The sequence below is a fragment of the Cucurbita maxima genome, unplaced genomic scaffold, assembly GCF_002738345.1.
Source record: "Cucurbita maxima cultivar Rimu unplaced genomic scaffold, Cmax_1.0 Cma_Scf00001, whole genome shotgun sequence".
NCBI lineage: Eukaryota > Viridiplantae > Streptophyta > Magnoliopsida > Cucurbitales > Cucurbitaceae > Cucurbita > Cucurbita maxima.
Genome location: NW_019272017.1, coordinates 8,529,493 through 8,541,034, shown reverse-complemented (window position 1 = coordinate 8,541,034; position 11,542 = coordinate 8,529,493). Strand labels below are relative to the sequence as shown.

The following is an 11,542-nucleotide window of genomic DNA, read 5'->3' as shown; positions in this document are numbered from 1 at the left end:
TTTTTTTTTTTTTTTTTTTTTTTTTTTTTTTTTTTTTTTTTTTTTTTATGGAATTACAAATAACAAAAAAAAAAAAGAACTCTCTTCTCAAGATTCTTCCTTCCACAGCCAATGGTCAAAAGTAACACCCACCCTTCCCCAAACAGTACGTGGCAAAATCTCAACCATTAATCGAGATCCACCACCCGATCCGCCATTTTCATCATCCCCAGAGAAACACTACGGCTAACCACAAAGTTGAGCCCACAGCCAAAAGCAAGTTTCTATTATCACTGAAACCCACACTGCCGCTGCCATCGTTGAAACCGCCGCTCCCACTCGGGCTGATTCCGTTGTTGAACACCGATGGCGTCATTCCCGGACTCGTCGACGACGGCGTCCCTGGTGGAGTCATCGTCGGCATCCCTGGTGGAGTCATCGTCGGCATCCCTGGTGGAGTCATCGTCGGCGTAGTTCCACTGGGGCTCGTCGGTGTTGTTCCCGCATTGCTTAAATACAACAAAAACCGGCAATAAAATAAACGACATGTCGATACAGATTTAAAGAAATCGGAAGATCTGGAGAACAAGACGACAAGGATAGTTGACGAGAAAAAAAAAAAAAATCATCATCATGTACAGCTCACGGCACCAAACAGAGTGGTTCAGGTCAGTTCATATAATGCTCTCACTAGATCTAATCATAACTCCATTACCCAAAAAAATTTTAAAAATAAGAAAATCGAAGTATATCTCCAAAGCATTGAAACCCAGCACCGACAAGTCTCTGGTATTAGTCAAAAATGGCGACATTGAAGTATAAAGAAATCGATGGCTTCAATTAAGAAAAAATTGCCAAATATTATTGAATCTGAAAGCAACAAGGACAAATTTGGTATCAGGCTTGGAAAAGGTACCTGGGGCTAGAAGGATAGACGCAACCAGAGGGCACGGCTGTAAAAAATTCACAAGGAAGAAGATGAAATCAGTGGACAATAACGGGTGTAAACAGGACAAAAGGGTAATTTCGAGGGTCCGGCTTACTAGCGGTGAGGGTAACGCTGGGCGTGGCGGCGCCGCTGAAGTCGCAGCTTCCTTGGACTTGTCCCTTCCGCTGGAAATAGCTGTTGACGGCGTAGTTGCAGTGATCTTTGACGGTGTTGGGCTGAAAACAAGCGCCATTGGTGAGGATTGGAGAACAGTCAGCTCCAGCTCCACATGCGTAGTCTATTGCCTTTTGAAGGATTTGTTGGCTCACCCCATCTCTACACAAGCAATAGTTGGCATCTGAAACGCAATCAAAAACCAAAATCAATGAAAACCCATAAGGGAAATCTCAAGAAAAAAGCCCTGAAAAAAAAACCCATGTCGAAACTTACAAGATCGACCAGTTATGGCAAGGAAGAACACTAAGAATGCTAAGACAGCCATGATTGAAGCAATACAGAACGCAGGGCTTTAAAGAACTTGAAGAACCCTAAAAACAGAGCTCAGATTTCAATGGTGGCAAGAAAGAGCTATGGAAGAAGAGAGCGGTAAGGAGAGGGTTTCTTGATTTTTCTTTTTAATTTTTTGGTAGAAATTAAAGAGAATTAGAAGGGAAGGGTCATTATTATATACGAGCACGAATACGGTCAGTTTTAGTTTATTTTTTATTTTTAACGCATTTTGAAGTAAATTAAATATAATTTAGATGAAGTATCTATGGTGTGGGAAAATGCGCATTGGGCGCAGAGCAGGGAAGCTTTGTGTCATGCATTTGACCGTTTGTGTAAAATTCGCTCAAACGGTCTTAAACCCACGTGGGTTATCATAACCTAACCCCACTTTTACTCAACCCAACCGAATGGTTAAAGCTGGGCTGGTAGGCTGGTTTGGTGATGCCTTTGGTCCTACGCTCACCCGTCGGTGTGTCACCGCCCCTCCTTTTTTTTTTTTTTTTTGTTTTCTTTCGAGGAAAACCTCCCTCGACCTTCATTCATCTGTCTTTTGTTCTTTTCTATTTTATGTACAAATTCCAGTTTTACTGCCATATTTAATTGGAAAATAATGTCATATTTTGGTTGAAAGTTACCGTTCGATAATATATTTATAATAAAAAAATACTCTCTCTATTGATAGGAGACATTTGATGAGAGTTTATGTTCAAAGTGGACAATATCATATCATTGTGCATTATGTAGAGTCGTGATTCCTAACAATTTTCATCCATTTATTTAAAATTTATTTATTTATAATATATATTTTTTCTTCCAACCAAAATTTGTCTTCAACACCACTAATTATTAAAAACGTGTTTTTCTTTATATAACGTCAAATTTAAAATTTTAAAAAAAGTATCAATCTGAGCCTCATCTTACAAACAAGATTTAAACTGTCAGTCTTGTAAGTAGAGTTGAAATTTGAAACAAACTGTCGTCTTGAACGTAGAGTTGAAATTTGAAACTAAAAAAAGAACGTATCAATCTAAGCATGATTTTACAAACTCGATTTAAAGCGTCGTCTTGTACGTACATAATTCGGTCACTGAACGAAAAGAATCTTTAATGTTACCATGTAAAACGAACCTTTTGGGTTGTTTTGGATCCTTCCAAAAGGTAGCAAAAGGGCAGATTTTGGTCCCCAAACAGGCAGTGTTCAGATTAAGAAATAAGAAGTAGCTTTAATTGCCAATTAACATAATTAATTAAGTATGAGAGAATATATTCATACAAAAAGGGGTGAGAATTCGAGTCTTAATTAATCTTTTTTGCACATAAAATAAATAAAAGTCTCTTATAGTTTTAATTAATTTAATATATGAAAATAAATAAATACTTTACAATATTAAAATTTTAATTCTATTAATAACAAAGGTTTGAAATCTCTTTTTAACCCGTGATGGAAACAAAGCCATTGGCTGGGGTTTAAACTGAATAAAAGAATATAATTTTGTTCTTAAGCATGAACATGTCTCAAACAAATTGTATCTTTTAGAAAAACTCAAGCTTTTTATGAATTGGGCTCCACTCAATTATTAGATTCCACATCAATGCCTCAATATACAGTGAAAGTGATCTGTATGGTTCTCAAATAATATATATATATAAGCCTACCGCTTCTTAGGGTCAACTTTTTCTTTACTTAACGTCTCATGTGTCGTCGATCTTTTTAATACAAAATGTATTATGGAGCTTGAAAAGATTCATGCATTGATGGAACTTAGATGGCCGGATGTTTGAGAAGTCTTGATAATATGAGCGAAGTATAAGTCTAGATAGACATATCTGAGAAAGCTACGATGGTTGATGGCATCTTGGGATTTTGGATGGCATAATGGCATGAAAGTCATGTTGTTACAAACCAAGATGAGAATATGAAATGCGACGTTGCACATGAGAGACCTTAGCCTCGAATAGACTAGGCTTAGTTTAGAGACATGTTGATTAAGGTCACAGACATAAGACAATTGAACATGCATGCATGGGTGGTATGTGTGACCAAACAAGCTAGATTCCACAAGCCGTATAAGAGAAAAAGAAGACTTATACGTCGTATAAGACCTAACTCGATAGACCTCCTAATATATTGATTATTGTGTATTAATTTATGAATATTGTCATTATTTTATTTTATATTTAATAATATTAAATCGTTCAAGAAACCAATGGCCCAAACCAAAGAGAAAAAGAAGCCCACGATCTTTCAATTGGACGTGTGGTAAGTTGGGCCGGCCCATAGTTTGTAAAGAAACCAACCGAAAACAAGTTTTATCGTCGTCGTCGCTTCCGTTCCCGCGAATCAAACAGCCTAAACCCTAACCAGAAATCAGGGAAAAATTATGATTGCAAAGTTCGGTTCATTCTGGAGGGAAAAACAGAAAAGAGGAAGAAATCGAAACTAGAAACTCTCTCAAGGCATTTGCAGATTATTCATGGAAAGCGGCGGCAAAGGGAGAGAGGAAGAACAAGACGGCATTTCTGTACATTCTCCATGTAAAGCTCCACCGTCCTCCGCTTCCTCTCTTCCCAAGGTCTCTCTCTCTCTACTTCTTCTTCTTCTTCTTCTTCTTCAGGCTTGTTTTACAACTGCAGGAATTTGAATTTTTCTATTGTTTTTGGTGTGTTGTGGCTAGGAGCAACCACAGATTGAATTGGAACTCAAACTCTTGCAAGCTCTTGAGATTTATCCGCTAGTCAAGCTACAAGGCAAGTTTAATTCAGCAATATTCTTTCTAGTTTTTAATTGTAATATCAAGGCGTGAGTAGTTTATCAGTTTTCGAGTCTGTTCATCCTCAGCGTCATCGTTGTCAAATCCTGTATTTTAATCAGTAAGTGAGAATTGAACCTGTTTCATGTTTCTGCATTCAGTGATAATGATCGACTTCTTACTGTTACTATCATTTTGCGTTGTCTGATGAAAAGTAGTATGGAGGATTATAAATCAGGATTGAGGCAGCCATTCTTACGGTTGAGAAATGACTGAAAGAGAGTACTAAGCGAATTAAGTTTATCTTCCCGCAATGCCATTCTATTTTTCACTGGAGGCTTTTACCGATTACGAATAGGGAGGAAATGTTGTGAATTAATGATATTACGATCAATAAAATCACGTTATTTTATAGCCACTCTCGAGAACATGAGCAGTGAATTCTCGTCCTTATAGGGAACATTCTTCGTCTTGCAAGGAAAGGAAATAAACTTAAATGTATTTGCTCATGATTTCAACTGATTGCATACTGCTTATTGGTCTTTTATTTCCCTTATACAAACGAGCTTACTGTCAAAGAATTATCATCATTTTTCATATAGGCATACATCGCCACTTTGTCCTCTTCGGGTTGATGGAATTTCTGCGAAGAAGGTTTTCTCCGCCCCATGTACCACCTTTCTTGCGTTTTTTATTGAGCTTTGACCCTAAAATCTAGTGGCTTCTACAGTTTCTTTTGTATACTCAATTGGTTTACCTTCTTCTTGTCACAGCTTTGATCGTCCGTTCTCTTCTGATGAGGTTTTACAGTTGTTGGATCGGTTCTATAACCTGGAAATGCTGGTAAAAAGAATCACTACTGCTTTTCTTTTGTCCTTATTTTATTTTTGGCTGTGGGCCTCATTTTGCTTCAAAAGGAAGATAATCTAAGTAGCGTAAATAGCATAAATATATATAATCGTTAGTGTACTCGAACATGTCACAAATTCACCTTTCTTGTATTCACTATTTTTGAAAGAAAAATTTACTAATTCCTAATAATCATATTTATTCTGGAGGGCCATGAACTTGTGACAAGTTTGGGTACACATACTCAGCGGAGCTCTGAGTTTACACCTGACCTGATAGATCATATTCACGTTCTTTATAAAGAAGATACCGTTTCTAGCTTGATTAGCAAGTTTGTCTCAGCATATTAAAATTTACGTTTTTGAAGAGTTAGAACCAAATAACGTGGGGGCGTTCCTTTACAGTCCAAAAGTCGTTTTTTTTTTTGTCCTCTTATTAACCGATGGGATATATGTGCTAAGATTGCTTTCCTCTCCGCATCACACTATATTTCAGAAGCCAGACGACGAGGAAATGGAAATTCTGAATCAAGAGGAAGATTTTTGCTTACCTCAAACCTTCTTCGTCAAAGAAGAGTCTTAAGGCAAATTGTTCATATGGATTAGTACCTTAGCACTGCCTGGCATACGATAGTTTTTATTTTCTAGGGTCGTTCTGTTTTTGTCTTGTAAATGTCAATATAGAATCTTTTGCTGGTTAGTATAATCAAAGTTTCCCTTTACGAGTATGAATTCTTTAGTGTCTATACATGAGACAGACGATCATACTCAATTGAGCTATAAGCAACATTTGTATTTGTGCTGATGCTACATGAATCCCTCTCTGGCATTGGATAGATTTATCAATGCGTAACATCTACACTTCCATATTTCAAATTAATCTTTCCCTTATGGCCGGTAATGGCCGAGAAGGGACTCGAACCCCGACAACCTCAAGAGATAAGAGTTGAATGGTGACAGCCCCCCATCTCATGACTAGGTGCGAACTAGGAAGTAAGAGCATGATCAAACCTAGAGTCACAGGAATTTGAATGAGGGGAGAATAATGCACTGAGTATTGTAGGAAAATTATTGAATGAAATTGTTACAATTTTGTTGCCTACTCCTAGAAGGGCAGTAAACTCTTGTGACCCACCAACTTGGGAAGCAAAAAAGAATCTGTAACTATTATTATTCAAGATCTGAAGCCTCCTACTCTATCTAAGCTACAAATCTATTGCTACATCAAATATTGACCAACAATTTAGCAGGGATGTTAGAAAACTTAGTCTAATAATATTAATGAGAATTTTAACTTATTTCATCTCTTACTAGCATTATATTTTTACATTTTTTTAAAAATTATCCCTTACCGTCAATATATACTTTCTCAGTCAACCTCATTTCGTCTCGATTTGTAGAACCATAAATCAGTTGGTTAAAAGGATACATATTTTCTTGGGAAAGTATCTCAAAATTATTTTTGACTATAGAAAATAAAACTAATTCCTAATATTATCAATCAACTGAATAATCCAAAGGTGAGATACTTAAATGTTCTACTTCACATGTTTGAACTTCAAATATGTTTAAAAAGGGGAAACACGAATCTAGAACCTTATATTTAAGGTGCTTCTCTCTTAATAATGGCCGATTGCATTATGGTCCTCTCTCAATAATGGCCGATTGCATTATGGTCCTCTGTCAAAAATGAATAAACAGGCTATTGCATTATTTTGAGCCGTAAGTTAATGTTTGTAAACATGCCTTGGTACTGTTACTTCAATTAGAGCCGCCCCATGTGCAATCAATTCCACGGCATAAAGAGATGTCGGGAAGACCGACCCATGAATGCCATAAAGATCTCATCAATTTTGCCCAAATTCAAACAAGGTAGTTTAGTTTACATTTAAATTCTCAAAAGGAAAGAGAGTAAAAGAAAATGAGCGACGACAGGGGGAATGAACTGACAATTCAATACTTTTAAAAGTTCAGCCTAATGCCGTGAAACAAGAATGGGGAAACAAAGATTCAATAAATGGATCTAATTAATCTTTCTGGTTTTTGGTTGGAACCAAAAAGTAGCTAATATCAGCACAAGCCACCATTGTACGGGTCCATACTCCATAGTGAAAGGTGATGGATGTCCAATCCAGTCGTTGCGTGAGGGCTATTTCATTCTCCATTACTGCTGCTGCACATGAGCAAAATTTAGATTTTGAGTGAGTATATATATACACTCGCTAAAAGCTCGTGGAGAAGATCACGTATGAAAGAAAGCTACCTCGGTGGCTGGTACTGCGGGTTTGGAGTCCTCACCTTTGACGTTTTCTTCACCTATATAAAAGCAGTCCAGAGTAAGTCCACCCGTTTATGGGCATAAAAATTAACATATACATCAAAAGGGGAGAATAATTGCGGCATTTCATGCTTAGAAATGATTGAAAGTCTGAATTCTTATTTTTCTTGGTTTTATTTTTTTGGGGTGGCTAGAGGAAACCTGATAATTGTCCATATAAAAAGATTACGATAAAGATTTGAAGAATTTATACAAGAAATTGGCCCACAGATGGTCTAAATCCCTCTTGGTTTGGATATGGGTAAACAGAGTGCAGCAGAGAGGAGGTGCCCTTTGCGTCAAAAAAGTATTCCCTTTTTAGGTGTTTTATTATTATTATTTATTTATTATTTAAAAACTACATCTATATCTAGCCTCAACTACAAAATACCTCCATCTTCTGGTAAATCAGATGTCCAGAGAGTAAGGTTGTCTCTCAGCAACTGCATTATGAGGGTACTGTCCTTGTATGATTCCTCACTCAAAGTATCCAACTCTGCAATTGCCTCGTCAAAAGCTTGTTTAGCCAAGTGGCAAGCCCTAAATGAATTTGAACAAGTTGGTCAACTCTTGGTGTGCAATTAATTCCAGAAATAAACTACTTTTACCTTTCAGGGGAGTTCATAATCTCATAGTAGAAGACAGAAAAGTTGAGAGCAAGCCCAAGACGGATTGGGTGGGTTGATGGGAGATCAGTATTTGCGGTGCTCGATGCAGTCTATCATGAATTCGGTAAAGGGAGCATGGAGTAAGATAGCTGACGAATAAAAATCAAATCATTCAGTTCTGGTAAAAGAAAGATTGAGAAATAAACATGCCTCGTATCCTTTCAATGACTGGTCAGCTGCCTCCTTTCTTTCTTGATCTGTTTTGAATTCAGCAAGATATCGGTAATAATCACCTTTCCTAGAATCATCCATACAAAATATATGATTAGAGATCCCATCACAAATAATTTCTCGTGGTATTGTTAAACACGAAAAAATCAGTTGAAATGTTCAAGATTTTGACCATGCGATAATCAATTTAGAACGAAAAATGACTCCCACAAAACTCACATCTTGTAATAAAAGACCGATGCTTCTGAAGAAGTTGAAGAAGGAATGAGATGGTTGTCAATAATAGTCAGAATATCGGTGCAGATCTTGGAAAGCTCCTCCTCCACCTTGTGACGGTAACCTTTAATAAGTTTAACATTATTCTCATTGCTTTTGGACTCCTCCTTCTGTTCAATTGAGGACATGATGCGCCAAGAAGCTCGCCGAGCACCTATAACATTTTTGTATCCAACAGAAAGCAAGTTTCTCTCTTCCATGGTTAGCTCAACATCTAGTTTAGCAACTTGTTTCATACACTCCACCATTTCTGTGACATTAAAATACAAAACATACAATAACTTTATTGCAAAACATATCTACAAGAATTGATAAAAACATAAAAAGATTCCTTCATCAGATGAAATGATGAAGACGACTTATATTGCGTTTGAATAACAAGATGACCTTAAAATGTGATATAAAATGTTTACAACCTGGAGGATATGAAATAAAATACGATCTGGACGATGTCCAAACTAAAAACAACCGATGAAAGGGAAAATAACAGTTAACAACGATCCAACTATTCACAACAACTCTTCCCAAGCTCATCAACGCCATCCGTCAACTCGATTCAGATATATGATGGAAACAAACAACAATTCAATTCCAATAATTCTAACTCCTTGTTCTCCTATTATCAATAACATGAATTCCAATCTCTTCTGCTTCATTATAGAAATTTCTAAACGACAGATTAAATCACAAGTGCATCTAATCTAACGCAGTAAGAAGCAATACATTCTAATCGCACAACGAAATAACGCCATTTTCACACAAATATAACGGCAGTTCCAGCAAGGCAACGAAAATACTAAAGAATCGGCGTACTCAACAACATTTCCAACGCACATTGCACAAAGATGAGATCGAAACCGAAATGCTGGATATTAAAACAAAGAAGCCGTACGTACCGTCGTAGCGTTCAGCCTGTTCAGAAAGCTTGGCCATGTAGACCTGCGTTTCCCTTTCCTTCTCGGCGGACGACATCGTAGGAATCACCGGAGCGAAGAGAAAGAGAGAAAGAGAGAAAGAGAGAAAGGGAAATTGAACGGAGAAATGTGAAAGGCAAGCGGGGGAAGAAGAAAGCGAGTTGAGTGAGAAAGGAAGAGAGATTTGTTGAAATTTACGTGTATAAAAATAGGAGAGGAGGAGAAGTTGACGCCAGGGGTAAGCCGGAGATTTGATCTGGACCGTTCGTTAAGGGGTATAGTGGGAATTTGGGAGGTGAAAAGCGCGCAAATCGTACTGGGCTGTTGTTGCGGATTGTACGACGTCGTATTGCTTCCGGTTTGCGTATTAGTTGGATTTGTTCAAAACGTGCGATCCGAAGGGTTGGACGGTCTCTCTCGTTTCTTTCGTGGCAGGATATGTGATATATCTACTTTCGGTGATGCCATTTTTATTATTTATTTATTTATTTTTAATTTCAAATATGTCCATTATTATTATTATTATTATCATTATTATACTTAATTTGACTATATAATTTTTATTCTTAGTTATTTGTACTACAATACATAAATAAAATAAGATTATTTTAGTGTTTGATGTAATTTTATTTTAATTAGTTTTGTCTTCCATGTGAGCAGACCATCTCATTCAAAAATCTCGTTACTAATGATATATATCTTAATTAATTGAATTTTTTTTAAGTTTCACTTTCATTTTTTATATTGGTTATAAGTAAATATTTGTTTTCATATATATGTTACCTGCAAATATTTGGAGCATAATTATGTGCAACACTTTACAATTGCATTCATAGTATAAGATTTGATATTTTCATTCAACTTATGAGAAGGGGGGAAAGCAAGAATATATTTCAGGTTCAAAAGAAACAAAATGGCCTGAGTATGAAAATAATGAAGATATTTCAGAGTAGAAAGGAAGAAGAGAGGGAGAGGGGATAAATGAATTTCTAAGAATAGATTGGCAAAAATGAGTTGAAGAGCAGCTACTTAAGCGAAAAATCTCAAAATCTAAACATTCCACAAGCCTCAATCAGATCGTTTCATCAATCAATATGGCGGCTCTTCCATCGATCAATATGATTATACGAACTTCCTATTACCCTGTCATAACAACAACAAAAGAATCAGATCGTTTCTTTTCTTTCATCTCGTTTGAGAAAGATTTGGAGTAAATCTTAGAATTTAATCAGTAAAAACAGCATTGCTGAATCAGATTCATACAGATATAGATACGTTATTACTTGAAGCTGAAGAACACAGATGGATTTGGAGATAGATATGTGATTACTTGAAGTTCATGGGAGGAAAAAACTGAAGAACACACAGTGAAGAAGGGACAGCACCATATTCTTTTGCTTAAAGTTGGTTTCCAGTGCCAAACTATATATCAAAAGAAATCTACCTTAACCCTTTAGTGGGCCTCCTTTTTGTAACCTTTTAGTGTTTGTGTTTTAGTCATTTATCTCTTGGGGTTTGGAGTCTTACTAAGATGCTAAAAGAACACTAGTTAAAACAAAAACTACAGATGATCTCGTGGAAAACATTTCAATGTGCAAAGAGGAATTACCATAGCAAAACAACTGTACACGTGGCGGTTGTGAGAGATTCCCCACAATTACAAATCAATCACTTTTTCACGAACGGTTTTTGGCAAACAAGGAGCCTCTGGTCACTGCCACTATGAAAGTCAATCACCCTTGCCTCCCAACGAATCTGTGTAGCAAGCATTCGCACCTTCTCTATTGCTCCCACTTTGTCATTCAGGATAACCCATCCCTGAAAACCAACAATCAAAATGATCGATATTATTTAACAGGGAGAAAAACAAGCCCTGAATTCATTTTTATGGACTGGACTAGTACCTCAGGCCGCAGTATACGATCCATTTCCACTAATAATTCAATCATGCTGCACCTACTTGAAAGTAGCTGTGAGAGGAGCCCATTTGCATGGAGCAAATCATATGTTCGTGGATAAGTGGGGAAAGGTTGGCACCTACAACAAAAAGACGGAAATTAAGTCTTGTTCTAAAATGCCCGTGCATTTTGGGGGTGGGGAAGAACCAGATTGAAACAGAGTGGAAAACGATTACATCACGTGTCATTGAAAATTCAAAAAAAAAAAAAAAAAAAAAAAAAA

General features: G+C 36.7%; 4 protein-coding genes across 5 annotated transcripts in view; 1 reads left to right on the top strand and 3 right to left on the bottom strand.

Annotated features, from left to right (window-relative positions):
- Positions 1-38: 38 nt before the first annotated feature.
- LOC111482519 (PLASMODESMATA CALLOSE-BINDING PROTEIN 3-like) lies at positions 39-1,613 on the bottom strand. Its single transcript, XM_023128368.1, has 4 exons — positions 1,358-1,613; positions 1,023-1,265; positions 896-932; positions 39-488 (listed from the first exon to the last, which is right to left on the bottom strand). Exons 1-4 carry the CDS (start codon positions 1,407-1,409, stop codon positions 203-205), a joined length of 618 nt encoding a protein of 205 aa, XP_022984136.1. The 5' UTR covers positions 1,410-1,613; the 3' UTR covers positions 39-202.
- A 2,130-nt stretch (positions 1,614-3,743) lies between these two features.
- LOC111482526 lies at positions 3,744-5,872 on the top strand. Its single transcript, XM_023128379.1, has 5 exons — positions 3,744-3,990; positions 4,093-4,165; positions 4,770-4,821; positions 4,941-5,010; positions 5,512-5,872. Exons 1-5 carry the CDS (start codon positions 3,892-3,894, stop codon positions 5,596-5,598), a joined length of 381 nt encoding a protein of 126 aa, XP_022984147.1. The 5' UTR covers positions 3,744-3,891; the 3' UTR covers positions 5,599-5,872.
- A 943-nt stretch (positions 5,873-6,815) lies between these two features.
- LOC111482508 (14-3-3-like protein GF14 iota) lies at positions 6,816-9,539 on the bottom strand. 2 transcript variants are annotated; one of them, XM_023128328.1, is made up of 7 exons: positions 9,344-9,539; positions 8,391-8,697; positions 8,151-8,238; positions 7,941-8,050; positions 7,724-7,872; positions 7,279-7,331; positions 6,816-7,188 (listed from the first exon to the last, which is right to left on the bottom strand). In XM_023128328.1, the coding sequence occupies exons 1-7, from the start codon at positions 9,417-9,419 to the stop codon at positions 7,180-7,182; spliced, it is 792 nt and encodes a 263-aa protein (XP_022984096.1). In that variant the 5' UTR covers positions 9,420-9,539; the 3' UTR covers positions 6,816-7,179. The 2 variants fall into 2 exon arrangements, with proteins under 2 accessions (XP_022984096.1, XP_022984106.1); XM_023128338.1 differs by having other exon boundaries at positions 6,816-7,185.
- Positions 9,540-10,977: 1,438 nt separating this feature from the next.
- Positions 10,978-11,542, bottom strand: part of LOC111482447 (probable methyltransferase PMT5) — a 5,139-nt gene continuing 4,574 nt past the window's right edge. Inside the window, exons 8-9 of the mRNA XM_023128232.1 lie at positions 11,266-11,398; positions 10,978-11,179 (exon numbers count right to left, since the gene is read on the bottom strand). Of these exons, the coding sequence (XP_022984000.1) occupies positions 11,030-11,179; positions 11,266-11,398 (283 nt within the window). The 3' untranslated portion in view covers positions 10,978-11,029. The remainder of the gene's footprint in view (positions 11,180-11,265; positions 11,399-11,542) is intronic.

Bases quoted from the DNA above. Each gene is read 5' to 3' on its own strand.
- LOC111482508 (XM_023128328.1), bottom strand. From the start codon at position 9,419: ATGTCGTCCGCCGAGAAGGAAAGGGAAACGCAGGTCTACATGGCCAAG. The intron at 8,051-8,150 runs GCATGTTTATTT...AATTCATGATAG, and splicing joins AGTCATTGAAAGGATACGAG to ACTGCATCGAGCACCGCAAA. The intron at 7,873-7,940 runs GTAAAAGTAGTT...AAATTCATTTAG, and splicing joins ATTATGAACTCCCCTGAAAG to GGCTTGCCACTTGGCTAAAC.
- LOC111482526 (XM_023128379.1), top strand. From the start codon at position 3,892: ATGGAAAGCGGCGGCAAAGGGAGAGAGGAAGAACAAGACGGCATTTCT. The intron at 3,991-4,092 runs GTCTCTCTCTCT...TGTTGTGGCTAG, and splicing joins CCGCTTCCTCTCTTCCCAAG to GAGCAACCACAGATTGAATT. The intron at 4,166-4,769 runs GCAAGTTTAATT...TTTTTCATATAG, and splicing joins TCCGCTAGTCAAGCTACAAG to GCATACATCGCCACTTTGTC.
- LOC111482519 (XM_023128368.1), bottom strand. From the start codon at position 1,409: ATGGCTGTCTTAGCATTCTTAGTGTTCTTCCTTGCCATAACTGGTCGA. The intron at 933-1,022 runs GTAAGCCGGACC...AATTTTTTACAG, and splicing joins CAGCGTTACCCTCACCGCTA to CCGTGCCCTCTGGTTGCGTC. The intron at 489-895 runs GTACCTTTTCCA...GTTGTATTTAAG, and splicing joins GTCTATCCTTCTAGCCCCAG to CAATGCGGGAACAACACCGA.